Below are 18,683 nucleotides of genomic sequence, written 5' to 3' on the forward strand. Positions count from 1 at the left end.
GTAGCCCTAGATGTTCACACAACTTGCTCTATAGACCAGGCTGACCTTGAACTCAGAGATCCTCCTGCCTCTGTCTCCTGAATTTTGGGATTAAAGGCATCTGCCACTACCTTCTGATTTTCAATCAAGTTCTTGTTTGTTTGTTTGTTTAAACATTTTTTTATTTTGTTTTTTTGAGACAGGGTTTTTCTGTGTAATAGCCCTAGCTGTCCTGGAACTAGCTCTTGTAGACATTTTTAATGATTTATTTATTCTTATTTTATGTGCATTGGTGTTTTGCCTGTATGTATGTCTGTGTGAAGGTGTCAGATCCCTTGGAACTGAAGTTACAGACAAAGTGAGCTTCCATGTAGATGTTGGTAATTGAATCTGGGTCCTTTGGAAGAGCAGCCAGTGTTGTTAACTGCTGAGTCATCTCCAGTCCTTGTTTTGTTTTTAATTTTTTTTTTGAGAGGCCACTCTAGAGCCCAGGTATGACTGGTACTCACTCTGTAGCTCAGGCTAGCCTTGATGACAGTCTCGAGTGTTATGACAGTCTTTTGAGTGTTAGAATTACAGGTATGTATCCCACATCTGGCTAAATTGTCACAGTTCTAAGAATAGCAGATTATAGATTAGAAATTATATCATAGTTGGTATTGTTTTGGTTTGATACTTTAAAAAAGTGACTTGATAAACTGCAGTTTAATCTCCTGCTGTTTGTATGGCATATAACAATGCAGGGCTGTTTGTAGGAAGTTAATGGCTGTTCTACAACTACAAGGGCTCTTGATGGCCCTAGGGTTTAGAGATTATTTCTTTTGTTTATTTATGTGGTAGTAGGGATTGAACCTGAGCCTTGTACAAACTAACCAGTACCATCACTGTGTTACATCTCTAGCTTTTTTTATTTTGTTTTGTTTAAACCCAGGATTAGGCAAGTGCTCTACCACTGAGATACATAATGCTTTTTGTTTTATTTATTTATTTCTTTTTTTTTTTTTTTGTTTTTTGTTTTTGTTTTTGTTTTTCGTTCGAGACAGGGTTTCTCTGTGGCTTTAGAGCCTGTCCTGGGACTAGCTCTGTAGACCAGGCTGGTCTCGAACTCACAGAGATCCGCCTGCCTCTGCCTCCTGAGTGCTGGGATTAAAGGCGTGCNACTAGCTCTGTAGACCAGGCTGGTCTCGAACTCACAGAGATCCGCCTGCCTCTGCCTCCTGAGTGCTGGGATTAAAGGCGTGCACCACCATCGCCCGGCTATTTATTTATTTCTTGAGACAGAGTCTCACTGTGTAGTTCTGTCCTAGAGCTCACTAGGTAGACCAGGCTGTCCTTGAACTCACAGAAATCCTTCTGCTTCTCTCTTCTAAGTGTCAGAATTAAAGGTTGCACCATCTCACTTAGCTCCTGGCTTTATTTTTATTAATATATACTTTTTAATTTTATTAATTCATTTGTATAAGTGTCTTGCCTCTATGTATGTCTGTGCTCCATGTGCATGCCTGGTGCCCAAAGAGGCCAGAAGAGGGCATCAGACCACCTTGAACTAGAGTTACAGATGGTTGTGCACCGCCATGTGAATTCTAGGAATCAAATTCAAGTCCTTTAAAAGAGCAGTCAGTGCTCTAAACAGCTAAACTATCTCTCTAGTTCCCTAATTATGTTAATGCATTCAGTGTGTGTGTGTGTGTGTGTGTGTGTGTGTGTGTGTGTGTGTGTAACACATCTTGCCAGTAGAGTCAGTTCCTTCTTTTGACTATATGGGTCCTGGGCATCAAAACGAGGTTATCAGGCTTGGCAGCAGTTTTTATTTACTGAGCCATATCACCAGGACTATTGTTAATTTTTTTGAGACAGGGTTCTGCCTTTAAGCTCTTAATTTTCCTCCCTTAGCATCTTGAGTGCTAGGATTACAGGTGTGTACCACCATGTGACCATGCCTGGCTACACGTTATTTTTAAATGTATATAATTTTGTAAACCTCTGTATGAGATCAATTAATTATAACTGTCTGTCTAACTTTCATGTCCGTTATATTAAAAATAATAACGTGGTCCTCCCTCTTTCTCTCTCTCTCTCTCTCTTTTTCTTTCTGATACAGGGTTTCTCTGTAGCTTTTGGAACCTGTTCTAGAACTTGCTCTGTAGACCAGGCTGGCCTCGAGCTCACAGAGATCTGCCTGAGGGCCCCCTCTACCTTAATTTAAAAAAAATATGTGTGTGAGTATTTTTCCAGCAGGTTTGTACCACAAGTGTGCCTGGTGCCCATGAAGGCCTGAAGAGGACGTCAAATTCTCTGGAACTGGGGTTACAAACTGTTGTGAGCTGCCATGTGTATGCTGGGAACTGAACCCAAGTCCTCTGGAAAAGCAGCTGGTGCTCTTAACCTCTGACCCATCTCTCCATCCCCTGAGATCTCAGATTTTTATATCAGAATGTTCAGCAATTAATAAGATCTCAATAATTGTAGCTGTCATTATGATGAAGAGAATATTCTCTTCATTGCCAAATAATGCAATATATGTCTTTCACTCTCTTTAGGACCTCCAGCCAGCCTTTTCCAGCCACCGCGGCGTCCTGGCCTTGGAACTGTTGGGAAGCCAATTCGACTGTTAGCCAATCATTTTCAGGTTCAGATCCCTAAAATAGATGTGTATCACTATGATGTGGATATTAAACCAGAAAAACGGCCCCGTAGAGTCAACAGGTAAGGATTAGAAAGAGTAGATGTCTGTATATCTAAGTACATACAATTCACAAAGTTTATCAGTCTCTCAGAAGTAGGCATTATTTTACCCTAGTAATAAGTGTATATGGGATCTTCTTTGGGTTTTGTGGCAACTCAGCTGTATATATTATTGCTCTATCAATAAATACATGTTATTTGATAAAGTGAATATGTCATTGGTCATCATCAATCCAAGTTCACAGAAGTTTATAACTAGAAATGAAGACATTAGTTAGTAGTATATGGGAAGTAGAACTATCTGGAGATCCAGATTTTATCACTTCTTACATGAAAGTGTAATGATGTAAGAATTGTCTTAGAGTATTCATTAAAAAAGAAGAAGAAGGCCGGGCAGTGGTGGCGCACGCCTTTAATCCCAGCCCTCGGGAGGCAGAGGCAGGCAGATCTCTGTAAATTCGAGACCAGCCTGGTCTACAAGAGCTAGTTCCAGGACAGACTCCAAAACCACAGAGAAACCCTGTCTCGAAAAACAAAAAAAAAAAAAAAAAAAAAAAAAAAAAAAAGGAGGAGGAAGAGGAGAAGGAGAAGAAGAAGCTCCAGGAGAAGCCCTGCTTACTTCTAGCATTATCCAAGTGGGGTTCTGATGAGGTGACATGTGTTTTGTGGTCACGTTATTAACATGAAGTCACCCTGTATCAAAAGTGCACATACACTCACTTCCCTGTCTCCTGCTTCCATGTGGTCATCTCTCAGTGCCTCCTATACTAAGATTCTTGCTTTGCTAACAGTGCTTCTCCTGCCAAGTAAGCTATTTGGTGATCCTTAGGGGGGTGTTTTGGTTTTGGTTTATCCTTTCTTTTTTATACTCCAATAATTTGGCTTTCTGGTACAGTTCAGTGTTGTGTAAGGTAGGGTATAACTGAGATCAATCATAATAGACCTGCTAATAATAGCTACTTTTAATATGTTCAACAAACATTATATTCTGTATTAACTTGTTTGTTTGTTTGTTTTGAGATAGGGTTTCTTATAGCCCAGGCTTTGAATCCCTGATACTTTTGTCTCTATCTCCCAAGTACTGTAATTGCAGGCATGTACCCCACACTCAGTATTTGTTTCTTCTTTTGAGATGGGGTCTTAATATATAGCCCAGACTAGCATTGATTTACAGTGTCCTTGAATTCAGATCTTCCAGCCTTAACCTTCTAAGTGAGGACATGTGTTTTAAATGTGTGTGTGTGTGTGTGTGTGTGTGTGTGTTTATCCATGAAGACCAGAAAAAGGTGTCAGATTCCTATGATGCTGGAGGCACAGGCAGTTATAAGCTTCCTGACATGTGTACTGGGAACCAAACCTTAACTACTCTTCACTGCTTAGTCACCTCTTTGGCCCAGAATTTGCTAGACATGCTAAGTTTATGGTTATGATGTTTATTAGATGTATAGAATATGTGAAATTGGATTCAGGAGAGATGTGTATTGGAGATAGGCATTTGAGAATCGTGAGTATTTTTGGGTTAGGATACAGCTCACAAACATGGAGCTCATTAAATTTGGTAAGATAGAGGCTAGAGAGATAGTCAAGAATGCCTTTTGCTTTTGGAGAAGACAGGAATTTGGTTCCCAGCAGCCACATCTGTAGTTCCAGTTCCAGACAGTCCAGCACCCTCTTCTGGCCTCTTTAGGTATTTTACACATACACACAAACACACACACACACACACACATCTTTTTAAAGGTGGCAACACAAAGCACCCAACTTTCACTGACTTTACCATTCACAACACTGCATACTCAGATATGTCTTTGTCTTATACATTTCCTTGCTGTTGCATTTGTTTTAGGAACTACATAGAGTAAGTCATAGTATATGTAAGACTACTTAAGTAGAGCCAGGCACTGACTGACAGAAAATATCTCTGTCTAACAGAAACTAGACCAGCAATATTTTTAGAGTGAGAATATTTTATAGCATTCTTTGTCTATACTACCCAGAAACTTTTTGGAATAAAACAAAGTAGTATACAGAGTATTAAATCAATAACATTAGAAAAGGGGATTGATCCTACTTGCTTGAATACCATGCATCTTAGATATATTGATGCACACATTTCTGAGTTCTTTTCTTTTTTCGACAACCATTTCTTTTTTAAAAAAAGAGCTTATTTTTATTTCATGTACATCCATGTTTTGCCTACATGTGTGTCTATATGAAGTTGTTGGATCCCCTGAAACTGGAGATACAGACAGGTGTGAGCTGCCATGTGGGGCTGGGAATTGAACCTGAGTCCTCTGGAAGAGTAACCAGTGCTCTTAATCACTGAGCTCTATGTTAGCCCTCAAAAACCATTTCTTGATAAGAATTCTGATTTTATAAGAAACATCATTTAATGGTTAAACATCCTTGCAAAACTTAGATGTCTGAAACTTATTATTCTTGTAAAGTGCTAGTTAATTTACTTGTGCATTTCTTTTCTATTGTGTGGGTCCTGAGACTGGCAGCAAGCACCTTTATCTGCTGAGCCATCTCATTGCTCCATCTTTTTTTTTCTTTTATTTTTTGAGACTGGGTCTCATGTAGTCTATGCTGGTCTCAAACACAATATTTAGCCATTTGAACTCCTGAATCTCCTGCTTTCACCTTCCCAGTGTTGGGACTACAGATAAGTTAATTTTTTTCATTGTTTGAGTCAGCTTTGTGGCTTCGACTTTTTTCTAGTGGCCCCACACAGAGTTTGGATGAAAGCATGATGACAAGTTGACGCTGCTTTCTGTTGGTCACTTCTCAAAGCTAACTGCCACTGTCTCCATTACTGTTAAGGGAGGTGGTAGACACTATGGTACGACACTTCAAGATGCAGATATTTGGGGATCGGCAGCCTGGTTATGATGGCAAAAGAAACATGTACACAGCACATCCACTGCCAATTGGACGTGATAGGGTAAGTGTTAACAGCAAGGAACTCTGGGTTTTAGTACCTACTCCAGATGACCCAATCCTCTCCTTTCTGGTCACTCTTCAGTTCTTTTATTTGTTTGGTTATTGATCGTGGGGAGGCATACGCAAGCCACAGTGCATGTGAGTTGGTTGTCTTCATCCTTCATGTCAGGCTTGTTGGCAAGCACCTTTTCTCACTGAGCCATTTGCCAACACCCTCCTCTCCTGCTCTCCCTTTTCTTACTATGGGGCTTGAACTCAGGGCTGTGCACCTGCTGAACTGTGCTCACAGCCTCCTTCACTTCAGTTCTCAGAGTTGTCTTTCATTGTGATGCTGATTGATTGCACTTCCCACAACGAATGCCTCTTAGCCAGCTGAAAATGAAAGATGAGAGGAGCACTGGGACACACTGATTCTGTCATCTCTACAGATAGTCTGCATTTTCACACTATACCTAAATACAACAGTAGGATTTGTATTACTTCATTTATGAAAATGATACCACAATACTTTCCTTTTCTTTCTCTCTCTCTCTTCCTTTTCTTTCCTTCTTTCTTTTCTTTTTTTATTTTTGGAGACAGGGTTTCTTTATGTATCTTTGGTTGTCCTGGAACTCACTCTATAGCTGGTCTCAAACTCACAGAAATCTGCCTACTTCTGCCACCTGAATGCTGGGATTAAAGATATGTGCCACCATGCCCGGCCACAGCATTTTCTTAAACATCTATTTTAATAGTAAAAACAGTACCAAGTATGGTAGTACACATCTTTAATCCCAGCACTCAGGAGACAAAGGCAGGTATAGATCCCTGAGTTCCAAGCCAGTGTGGTCTACCTAGAAAGTTCCAGGTCAGCCAGGATACATAGTGAGACCCTTAATTAAAAATAAACAAACCAAAAACAAAGAGAAAAAGGAAGTTTTTTTTTTAATTATATGTTTTGTCGGGCAGTGGTGGCACATGCCTTTAATCCTAGCACTTGGGAGGTAGAGGCAGGTGGATCTCTGTGAGTTCGAGGCCAGTCTACAAAATGAGTTTCAGCAAAACCAGGGTTGTTACACAGAAAAACTCTGTTTCAAAAAAAAGCATGTATATATATAAAATATTTTTATTACATTTATGCACAAGATTGTGAGTGAGTTTGTGCACATGTAGTGGCCACAAGGTCAGAAGAAGGCATCAGATTTCCTGGAGGTATTGTAAACCCCTAGTATTCTAAAATTAGGGGTACTGAAATGGCTTGCTGGGTATAATCCAAGCTGGACAATTTGGATTCAATTCCTGGGACTATAGGGTGGAAGGAGAGAACTGACTTCCACAGGTTGTCCTCTGACCTCCACACATGTGCCATACCACATACTAACCCCTAAACGTACATGCATATACACATAAATGAATGAGTAAATAAATAGATATAACAAAATATTTTATTAAGCAGTTAAGAGCATTTGTTGCTATTTCTAAGAACTAAGGTTGGTTTCCAGGACTAACATCAGGCAGCACAGATGCCTGTAATTCAGCTCCAGAAAGTCTATCTTTCTTTTTTGGCTTCCATAGGAACCTGCATTTATATTAATAAATAGACAAAGAAATAAATACTCTAAAAATTGACATTTAAAAGTATTTTTAAATTTAAAAAGGTAGGGTTGGAGAGATGAATTGGTAGTTAAGAACACTTGTTGCTCTTGTGAGAACCAGGTTCAATTCCAAGCACCTATGTGGTGGCTCATAATCATCTGTAATTCCAGTTCCAGGAAACCCAGAACCTTCTTCCTAGTTCTTTGGGCACCAGGCATGGGTGTGCTACATACATGTACCCAGGAAAACACCCATACACATAAACTAAAACTCTAAAAGGTAGCTCAGTAGTGTGGCACTTGCCTCACATACATGAGACTCTGAACTTAACTCTTAGAACCACAATTTTTTATTGATTTAAATTAAATTTATAGTAATATGTGAACACATGTACCTTCTTTCTACATTTATTAGACACTTCACAAGAACTGAGGCTTCTTGGCTTTCCTGCATGTTTGTACCTTCCAATTCCATTTTCCTTGTTAGCCCCACGTTGTTATGTGTCACTTTAGATACTTTATGTGTTACCTTTTTACATATATGTTTATGTACATGCTTATTTTTTGCATATCATGCTGTGATTTTTTCATTAAACAGTATGTCGAGTTATTGTTTCCACTTATATACAGTTATATATACCTTACTCTTTTTTTCTAATTCAAGACAAATGTTTTTCAGCTATGTCTCAGCCTGGCTTGAATTCATGGTCCTCCTGCATCAGCCTCCTTAGTTCTGGGATTACAGGCATGCATAACTACTCCACTTTTAAGAGCATTCACATTGTTGTGCATCTGTCACCACCATCTATTCTAGAATCCTTTTGTTATCTAAAACAGAAACCTTCTGCCCACTACACAGTAGTTCCATAGTCCTCACTGCTGATTGTTCTGGTAACCACTCCTCTACCTTTTGTTTCTGTAAGCATGACTGTTCTGAGTACCTCATGTAAGTAGAATCATCAATATTTGCCCTTTCATCTCAGGTTTATTTCAGTTAGAATAATGTTTGCAAGGTTTATCCACACTGTAGTATCTCCCTTATTTGTTTATTTTAAATTTTCATGTATTTATTTATTTGCGTGTGTATATGCATGCATGTACAGTAAACCGATTCCAGCTGTGGCGTGCATGTGGTGGCTAGAGGACAACTTGTAGAATTGGTTCTCTCCTTTTACCATATGGGGCCCCAGAATCAAACTAGGTCATTAATGCTGGTGGTAACAGCATTGACCTACTATCATTGTATAATATTTTCTATTAAATTATTCCTTTATTTATGAACAGTTACTTTGTTTCCAATGGTCTAAAATTATAAAAAGTATTAAGTATCCATTATGCATATGCCATGCAGGATATTCCTGGGGTCTTTCCTACAACCTTTATAAACCTGTTTGTCTGTATGTATTTTTCCCTAGGTTGACATGGAGGTTACCCTCCCAGGTGAGGGTAAAGACCAAACTTTCAAAGTATCTTTGCAATGGGTGTCAGTTGTGAGCCTTCAGTTGCTCTTAGAAGCTTTAGCTGGGCACCTGAATGAAGTCCCGGATGACTCAGTACAAGCACTTGACGTTATTACAAGGCATCTTCCCTCTATGAGGTTAGTACCCTATTTTGGATCCCTTCCCACAAATGTCAGTCTTTTTGACAGATTGTATTTAGCCATGCAAAGTTTTAGACATAAGTCACAGTTCAAACTTGATTTCAATTCACAAACTGACCTCAAAATGCTTTGTAGGAAGTATTCAAACCCTTCTCTCTTCAGGTACACTCCGGTGGGCCGTTCTTTTTTCTCACCCCCCGAAGGTTATTACCACCCTCTGGGAGGTGGCAGAGAGGTCTGGTTTGGCTTTCACCAGTCTGTGAGACCTGCCATGTGGAATATGATGCTCAACATTGATGGTGAGTTGAAACTCTGTTAATTTTGGATTCCGTTTGATTGGTTTGAACCCTTTTCTTTGCCTTGATACTAAGCATCCTTTCTCTGTTTGTAGTATCTGCAACTGCTTTTTACCGGGCTCAGCCCATCATTGAGTTCATGTGTGAGGTTTTAGATATTCAGAACATCAATGAACAGACAAAACCTCTAACAGACTCTCAGCGTGTCAAGTTTACCAAAGAAATTAGAGGTAGGTATTCCTGTTAATGTCATCTTGGAGTGAGTGCAACACAGTGCAGGTGTCTGGGCTTGAGCCAGATAGACCTGGCTTCCCTTGCTAGCCAAATAATCTTAGCAGTGGGACTACAAAGTCTCAGTATACACTTAGACTTGAAAATAAATACCAGAACATGTTGATGCTTATAAAAACTTGTTGAATGAACTAATAAATTCAGTTATGTAACTAGGTTTGGCATTGCATGCATGTGATCTCAACAGTTAAGAGGCTGTGGCAGAAAGATCACAACTTCAAGACTCATCTGAACTATGTAGAGCTATCTGTCTCAAAAACAAAAATGGGTTGAGTATCATGAATCTTTTTGCCTTTATATGATGAATCTGTCTCCACATTCTTGTAGCTTTTGTCCTGTGTTAAGTTATTGACTTCTTGTGTGTATGTGGAGAAAGCTTTGTTCTCTACAGTAGTAAGGAGAGTATGAAAATTCTTTCCAAAGTAATGCACTCCTTGACTTTTTGTTTGCGTTTTTGAAACAGAATCTTACTTTGTAGTTCTGGCTGTCCTGGAACTCACTATATAGACCAAGTTGGCCTCTGTCTCAAAGACATCTGCCTGCCTTTGCCTCCTGAGTGCTGAGATTAAAGATGTGTCCCACCATGCCTGGCCACTCCTTGACTTTTTTTTTTTTTAAAGATTTATTTATTTATTATATATACAACATTCTGCCTCGATGTATGCCCCTGCGCCAGAGGAGGGCGCCAGATGTCAGTACAGATGGTTGTGAGCCACCATGTGGTTGCTGGGAATTGAACTCAGGACCTTTGGAAGAACAGCCAGTGCTCTTAACCTCTGAGCCATCTCTCCAGCCCCTCCTTGACTTTTTGAAGACAACATTTGAATTTGGTTTTGTTACTATGATTTTAATTAAAACTGGTACTCTTACCTTTTTTTAAAAACTGGGACTAAACAAGCATGGGATCAAACTTGGACCCTCTGAATGTGGCTGACAATTGGGGCAGACTGAAAAGCCAATGATAATGGCACTGGGATTTGTCTCTACTGCATGTACTGGCTTTTTGGGATCCTAGACTATTTGAATGCATACCTTCCTAAGCTTGGGTAGAGTGGGGGAAGGCCTTGGACTTCCCACAGGGCAGGGTACCCTGCCCTCTCTTAGGACTGGAGGGGGAGGGAGAAAGCGAGTGAGGGAGCAGGAGGGAAGTGGGAAGAGGGGAGGAAGTGGAAATTTTGATTGGTATATTTATAAAGTAATTAAAAAAAGAAAAAATACTCTTCAGGTCTCAAAGTTGAGGTGACTCACTGTGGACAGATGAAACGAAAATACCGAGTTTGCAATGTGACAAGACGGCCAGCCAGTCATCAAACGTATGTCAATCATATCTAAAATAGTATAGTAGTCACGAAGGATGGTTTATATCTGTAATCTCAGTACTTAGGAGACTGAGACAGGAGGATTGAGTTTGAGGCCAACTTGAGCTACCCCAAGAGACCCTTTAGGTCTCAAAACCTGATAAATCACAAAATGAAAGAAAACAACAAAAGAAACCCAAGTTAACAATGGAATATGGTAGCAATTTGATACCCGAGGAAGTTACTGAGTGTCACTGGCAAAGACCGTCCATACACAGTAGTGTGGTTTGGGGATCACAAGAATCTTCACTTACCACAAAAGCTCTAAAAAAATATTTAGATATTTGTTGAATAGTTGTTCATCTTACCTTTTGAACCAAGTATATTAAACATAGATCAACTTGTATTTAGGAATACAAGAAGATGTTAATTCATACAGTGCCTGCTGTATAGGTGTGAGCACCTGACTTTGGCTCCCCATTGCTGACATAAAAGCATGGCCTGGAGGTGAACATCTGCCATCTTAGTGCCAGTGGAGAGTGACAGGGAGATCTCCAGAACTTGCTGGTCAGCCAGCCTAGCCAGAAGGTGCACTTGAGGTTCAGTGAGAGACTCTGTCTCACAAAAGTCAGTTGATGGTGATAGAAGATACCTGATGTTGACTCCTGGCATCCGTGTACACACACATGTACACACGCACACACAAGTGTATACATATACTACATACATGTATATACAAACAAAACTAAGAATTTTGAAAAGAATGCAGTTGTCATTATTATAATCCTCAGTACTTGATAACTCTGCTAGGGTCTAGCTATCATACAGGCTGCTGTGGGAAGACAGATACTTCTTTGCAGATTTGTGTAGTTGTCTTTCCTTTCCTTTATAGTGCGTTGTTACTCCCAGCTATTCCTGTGTGTCCTGACTCCAGTAGTGTGTTCCTTTCCACTTACTCGATCTTACTTTTCTAACCAAACAACTTGTAGTCTATTGAATGCTGTGCCTAAGTGAGAATGGATTTAGAAATGCCTATAAAATTACTATATGACAGATTCATTGTTCTAATCAGGATCACTAAATTTGTGTCTGACATGAAAAAGATATTGGCTCTTGCTAAGTAAATATTGTTAAATATTTTTTAGGTTTATTTATTAATTATGTATACGGCACCTGCCTGCATGTATCCCTGAAGGCTAGAAGTGGGCACCAGATCTAATTACAGATGGTTGTGAGCCACCATGTGGTTGCTGGGAATTGAACTCAGGACCTCTGGGAGAACAGTCAGTGCTCTTAACCCCTGACCCATCTCTCAGCCCCAATATTGTTAAATCTTACATTATTTTGGTTACTTAGGAGTTCTTTTTTTGCTGTTATAACTTTGTGTCCATGGTGTTCTCCCCTCCCCTGTGTGTGAGTGTGCATGTGTGCACAGGTGTGTGTGTGTGTACTTGCACACATCAGTGTGCTGCAATATATGTGTGGAGGTTAGAGGAAAATTTTTAAGAGTTGATTCTGTCTTTCTACTGTACGATTCCAGGGTTGAACTCAGGATATTTGGCTTGCAAAGTGAGAGTTTAACCTCTTAATCCATCTCCCCAATCTGTGTATTTAGTCTTGTCACCTCCAAATCACATAATTTGCCCTGTCTTAGGAATCAGAAAACTTGGGAAATCTTAAAATGTGGCCCTAATAACTATACTCTGTTTATTTAGGGAAAAAACATTGTCTTAAGCAAATAACAGTTTGTAGATGACCCCAAGTGCTTATTTAAATTTACGTGTCTCTGTAGCCAGTAAGATGGGCTGTAGAGAGAACTCAGTGGTTAGAATCTGTTATTCTTGCAGAAGATATAGGTACAGTTCCAAGCATGGTAGCTCACAGCTGTCCCTAACTTCAGTTCCAAGGGACCAGTGGCCCTCTACTGATCTCTGAGGCACCAGTCATGCACATGGTGATCATAATTACATCCAGTCTGGCCTCAGACTTGAAGTGGTTCTCCTGCCTCAACCCTCTTGAGTACTAGGGTTTCAGGTGTGACTCACTGTGCCTGATCTTTTGTGAAAAAAAATATTAAATTTTGTATTAATTTTTTTTGGAATTGTTCTAGTACAATACTAAAATGACTTGACTGAAAGTAATAAGACGTTTTCTGGTGGTGATGGTGCTGGGGATTGAAAGAAAGGCTTTATGCATTCTGCACATATACCTAATCACTGTGCTGTATCCCTAGCCCTAACCCTTGTTCATTTTTTTCACAATTTATTTACTTATATGCATGTGTGTACATGCACTCTGTCTTTCTCCTGATTCTCCTGCCTCCATATCCCCAATGCTAGAATTATAAGCATGCATCACCATGCCTATTTATGTGGTTTATGTAGTGCTGGATATCAGATACAGGGCTTTGTTTTTGCTAGATAAACTTTCTACCCACTGAGCCACATCCTCCGCCCTTGACCTTTGCTTCTTTCTTTCTTCTTTTCTCCCTCTCTTTCTTCCTGAGACAAGCTTTCCCAGTGGCTATGGAGCCAGTCCTGGAGCTCAATCTGTAGCCCAGGCTGGCCTTGAATGCACAGAGATCTGCCTGCCTCTGCCTCTGGAGTACTAGGATTAAAGGTGTGCACCACCACTGCCCAGCCTGACCTTTGTTTCTTAAGTGACTTAGTTAATATAGAAAATGTTAGTAGTTTTTGCTTGTTAAAAAAAAAGGTAAAAGCTCTACATAAACTTTCTTTTCTCTAGCTTTCCTTTGCAGCTAGAAAATGGTCAAGCTATGGAATGTACAGTAGCTCAGTATTTTAAGCAGAAGTATAGTCTGCAACTGAAATACCCCCATCTTCCATGCCTTCAAGTGGGACAAGAGCAAAAGCATACATACTTGCCACTTGAGGTAAGTCGACTGGAATTTCCTTTGGCCAATATCTTGAATTAATTTTTCTTTTAAAAAGAAGTGTTCATTCCTTTAATTCCACCACTGGGGAGGCAGAGGCAGGTGGGTAAGTATGGGGCCAGCCTGGTCTACAAAGTGAGGTCCAGGACAGCCAGGGCTACATAGAGAAATCATGTCTTAAAAACAAACACACAGTCTTCTAAACTAGTGGTAGAATTTAGTCTTTTTGAAGTATTTTGTGCATAGAACTTTCTAATATAACTCCTCTTTTCCCCTGGAATAGACAAAGACTTCATGTATAGAAGCCCATTTCAACAAAACCTAGCTTCTCTTTGTCTCCCTGCAGGTCTGTAATATAGTGGCAGGACAGAGATGTATAAAGAAGCTTACAGACAATCAGACATCCACAATGATCAAAGCCACAGCGAGATCTGCTCCTGACAGACAGGAAGAAATCAGTAGACTGGTCAGTAAGACATGGCCTTCCGATTAGCCTGCTGTGAGATAAAAAGCAAAAGAACAAACAATCCCAAGGGAACATAGTTCCTGTTTGGTTTTATATGCAGGCTTTCACATTCCTTAGGTGAAGAGCAATAGCATGGTGGGTGGACCTGACCCATACCTGAAGGAATTTGGGATTGTTGTCCACAATGAGATGACGGAGCTCACAGGCAGGGTGCTTCCAGCTCCAATGCTGCAGTATGGAGGCCGGGTAAGCTGCTTCCTCACCACTCCAATTTATTAAAAAAAAAAAAAAAGCCGCACCTTTGAATTTACCTGCAGTTGTGCTCATTTTTACCGTCTGTCTTCTGACTGTACCAAATAAAGTTTTGTTTGTTCCCTCTTCACCACAAAAATGGTCTTAGATTGTAATATCTTTTCTCTTTTCTTTTGTTTCTTTTTTGTTTTTTTTTTTAAAGAATAAAACAGTAGCCACACCCAACCAGGGTGTCTGGGACATGCGAGGAAAGCAGTTTTATGCTGGCATTGAAATTAAAGTTTGGGCAGTGGCTTGTTTTGCGCCTCAGAAACAATGTAGGGAAGATTTACTAAAGTGAGTATCCCATTTTCAGCTCAGTAATGCTCCTTCTAGATTCAAAATACCATCTTTATGTGAATGTGCTGGGTACACTGGCACTGACCCTTGATGCCCATAATAATGCCATCTGACTCTGCAGAAGAGACCCTGTGCTCTTTGTAAATCTGAGGGTTCTCTGAGAATCCAATTCAGCTTCCACATACTTAGGATAGGAATTTGTGAGTAATGAGGCTGAAGCAATGCTATTTAGGGAAATTCTTCAGTTCTTAGGAGTTTCCATTGGTGTACATCTTTCAGGTAAAAATAAAAATTAGTCTGTTTCTGGCAATTATAACTTAGTAGTGAGCTTGTTTACTGTAGGAAAGCTGTCTAAGAGCATCATGTCACCTCTTAGAGATACAGCTTCTGTGTAAGGAAGTCCAAGAGAAGGGGAAAGAAAAATCAAGAAAGCAGAACTGGGGTGGAAAGAAAAAAGGAATCCTACAAGATGTTGGCAAATACACAAAATCAGTTATGTTGAGGCTAGGTGTGGTGGCGCACACCTTTAATCCCAGCACTGGGGAGGCAGAGGCAGGTTGGAACTCTGTCAGTTTAGGGCCAACCTGATCTACACAGCAAATTTCAGGCCAGCTAGGGCTAAATCACAAGACCCTGATTTATGCACAGATTGAATTAACGTCTTAAGTTCAAATTTTAAAACTTTAAAATGAAAAAAAATAATGTTGATTTCTTGAACCAAATCTGTTACAAATTGTTTCTAATTCTAACCTTATGGACTCGAGGATGGCATATTCATGTGTTCCCAGCTGAATACAAGCTCACCTCCTCTTCCTTTACTAGCTTTATCAAATTATGTTACCTAAAACTATGTCTTTTTTTTCAGTTTTGAATCACCTACTTGATTTTTAAAAAATCTTTTGAATATAAGTGCTATTCTAGTCCCTGAATCTCAATTGAACCAAATTTTTTTTAGAAATTCAAAATGGAGTTTGGAGATAAAACTTAATGATAGAATGCTTGCTTAGCAGATTTAAGGCCCTGGGTTTAATTTCCCATACCACAAGAAATAGTAATAAAAATTCAGATTGATGATTTGGTAGTTTACTAATGCAGATTGTTCCGTTACAATTACAGTGACACAACTGCCAGTCTATTTTTGGCAACTGCTGAAAGAGCTTTTGTTTGTTTGCTTACGTATGAAAATGAAAGCACTGTGCCACTGGTTCTGTCTTAACAGGAGTTTCACCGACCAGCTTCGTAAAATCTCCAAGGATGCAGGGATGCCCATCCAGGGTCAGCCATGTTTCTGCAAGTATGCACAAGGTGCAGACAGTGTGGAGCCCATGTTTAAACACCTGAAAATGACATATGTGGGCCTGCAGCTAATAGTGGTTATCTTGCCTGGAAAGACACCAGTATATGGTATGAACCTTTTTAATGTTAAATAAGGGATGATTTCAAGTCCTAGGTTTGACAGGATAAGCTAGGTGATGCCTCAGTCCCAACTCTCCATTCTCTGTGGTCTAAGCCGCAGAGACTGCCAGAGTGTGTGGAGGGGACAGACAGCTCAGTTCTAGAGTGCTTTGCTTGGGGGAAAATGGCACAACAGCACTTTCTACTTTCCTCCCCTTTGCCCCCCCCCCCCCATTCCTGCCCTTTCTCTCTTTCTTGTTGAGACAAGATCTCATGTCCATCAGGCTGGTCTTGAACTCATTCTGTGGTAGAGAATGACCTTGAACTTTGAATTCTACCTCTACCTCCCAATACTAGGATTCTGGGAATGAACCTCTACACATGATTTATGTGGTGCTGGGGATTGAACCCAGGGCTTCGTACATGGTAGGGAAGTACTCTATCCAGGCCAAGATCTATTACCTGTTCTTCTTTTGTGTCTATTCACGATAGACAGTGGCCTCTGCTCCATATAGCCACATCATTCTCACTCCAAGACCCAACTTGATAGAGCAGACACTGTTTACAAGGTTGCTGCCACCATGCTTTTCTCTCTACATCTGCATACAACCAGCCATGATGCCTCGCCTAGCCTATTGGGACAAGGTGACTAGACATAGGGGCAGGAAATGCTGTGTAGGCCTTCCATAGTGCAGGGAACTTGAAGAAGTAGAATATTCTAGTGAAAAGCAGAATATCAGAGTGGGAAGAATAGACATGGGGGGGGGCTGCTGCTTCTAGAATAGGATGTACTTAATTTATATCTGCTGTTAGAAGAGGGACTCAGGTTCTTCTCTTGGTTACCCCCAAGTAAAGACTGCAGACCAGCCCTTAAGCTTTTGTCAAACACCTCCAACCCTCTATCTTCTTCTTTTGTAACCTCCTATTTATTGCTTATGTTTTGAAAAAAGAAAGTAAAATTCAAAAGGCTGGTGTGTGCTCTGAGGAGGGAGGAGCCAGGATATTAATTCCTTTACCAGACTAGTTCTGAGGAGAAGAAACCTCAAGGGACCAAGCAAGTGGTGGCAGGCAGCACCTGAAGAATAAAGGAAGTGGGCTGGCTTCCAGAGCTGCAGCAAGTCAGGAAAGAGGAGGCTGCTCAATGGGTGTAGCAGATAAAAGTGCTGGCACTCTGTGGTTGGTAAAAGTTAATGTTTAAGACTTTTTCCTTTACTCATATTAGGTGATTAAGCATTTTAAAGAGAACTAATTTATTGACTTATTTTATAGCGGAGGTGAAACGAGTTGGAGATACCCTTTTAGGTATGGCCACACAATGTGTCCAGGTCAAAAATGTTGTCAAGACCTCGCCCCAAACCCTTTCCAACCTTTGCCTGAAGATAAATGCAAAGCTTGGAGGAATTAACAATGTACTTGTACCTCATCAAAGGTAAGGTCATGATTTGTTTTTCATGCTTTTATTAAAACCTAAATTACATGGTTTATGATAATGGGCACAGCTTTCAGCCGGATATGGTGGTACACACCATTACTTGTGGGTAAAATAAGGCAGGAGAATTCCAAGTCAGTCTAGGCCACATATAGCGAGACCTTGTCTCAAAAAAAGAAAAAAAAGTAAAGATAGAAAAGGAAAATCAAGGATTTAGCTGGGTGTGGTAGTTCATATTTTAATCCCAGCACTCAGGAATCTGAAGCAGGCCAATGGCTATGAGTGTCAGGCCACCTGATCTACATAGTGGGCTCCAGGCCAACCAAAGCTATACAGTGAGCCCCTGTCTCAAAAACAAAACAAAACTAAGGTCTGGGATGTAGCTAAGTGGTAGAGCACTTGCCTAGTGTATGCAGGGCCCTGGGTTCCATTCCCACCAGTGAATAGAAACCAGTAAACCAGACATGTCAAATATGCAACTCAATGACTTTCTTATATAGTGTGTGTAATCCCAGGTAGCACCACCAGAGAGACTTAGAACATTTCCAGATTCTATCAGGCTTTCTCTCCCCACTCCAAATAGGTAACTCCCAGAGCCAAGGCTGAACAGAGAATTCTCAAAAGAAGAAGTTCAAATGGCCAAAAGACACCTAAGGTCATGCTCAACCTCATTAGCAATCAGGGAAATGCAAATCAAAACAACTTTGAGATATCATCTCACACCTGTCAGAATGGCTAAAATCAAAAGCACCGATGATAGCCTTTGCTGGAGAGGCTGTGGAGGAAGGGGTACCCTCATCCATTGCTGGTGGGAATGCAATCTTGTGCAACCACTTTGGAAATCAGTGTTTCGGTTTCTCAGGAAATTCGGGATCAACCTACCCCTGGACCCAGCAATACCACTCTTGGGAATATACCCAAGAGATGCCCTATCATATGACAAAAGCATTTGTTCAACTATGTTCATAGCAGCATTATTTGTAATAGCCAGAACCTGGAAACAACCTAGATGCCCTTCAATGGAAGAATGGATGAAGAAAGTGTGGAATATATACACATTAGAGTATTATGCTGCGGTAAAAAACAATGACTTCTCGAATTTTGCATGCAAATGGATGGAAATAGAAAACACTATCCTGAGCGAGGTAACCCAGACCCAAAAAGATGAACATGGGATGTATTCACTCATAATTGGTTTCTAGCCATAAATAAAGGTCACGGAGTGTATACCTGGTGAACCTAA

General features: G+C 40.3%; 1 protein-coding gene across 4 annotated transcripts in view; it reads left to right on the forward strand.

The window, feature by feature from the left end:
• The window catches only part of LOC126509628 (protein argonaute-4), a 58,890-nt gene that overhangs the window by 7,594 nt on the left and 32,613 nt on the right, over positions 1 to 18,683 (forward strand). For 3 of the 4 annotated variants that reach the window (XM_050155669.1, XM_050155666.1, XM_050155658.1), the window contains exons 2-13: positions 2,520 to 2,685; positions 5,488 to 5,608; positions 8,597 to 8,778; positions 8,944 to 9,080; positions 9,173 to 9,307; positions 10,594 to 10,681; positions 13,412 to 13,559; positions 13,906 to 14,025; positions 14,143 to 14,271; positions 14,480 to 14,613; positions 15,836 to 16,020; positions 17,281 to 17,440. In XM_050155669.1, the coding sequence (XP_050011626.1) occupies positions 2,520 to 2,685; positions 5,488 to 5,608; positions 8,597 to 8,778; positions 8,944 to 9,080; positions 9,173 to 9,307; positions 10,594 to 10,681; positions 13,412 to 13,559; positions 13,906 to 14,025; positions 14,143 to 14,271; positions 14,480 to 14,613; positions 15,836 to 16,020; positions 17,281 to 17,440 (1,705 nt within the window). Of the gene's footprint in view, positions 1 to 2,519; positions 2,686 to 5,487; positions 5,609 to 8,596; positions 8,779 to 8,943; positions 9,081 to 9,172; positions 9,308 to 10,593; positions 10,682 to 13,411; positions 13,560 to 13,905; positions 14,026 to 14,142; positions 14,272 to 14,479; positions 14,614 to 15,835; positions 16,021 to 17,280; positions 17,441 to 18,683 lie in introns of those variants that run through there. The other variant, XM_050155668.1, reaches the window with a different exon arrangement.

The sequence above is a fragment of the Alexandromys fortis genome, unplaced genomic scaffold (genome assembly GCF_014885135.2).
Source record: "Alexandromys fortis isolate MF-2015 unplaced genomic scaffold, M_Fortis_MF-2015_v1.1 scaffold_26, whole genome shotgun sequence".
In the NCBI taxonomy this organism is placed as follows: domain Eukaryota; kingdom Metazoa; phylum Chordata; class Mammalia; order Rodentia; family Cricetidae; genus Alexandromys; species Alexandromys fortis.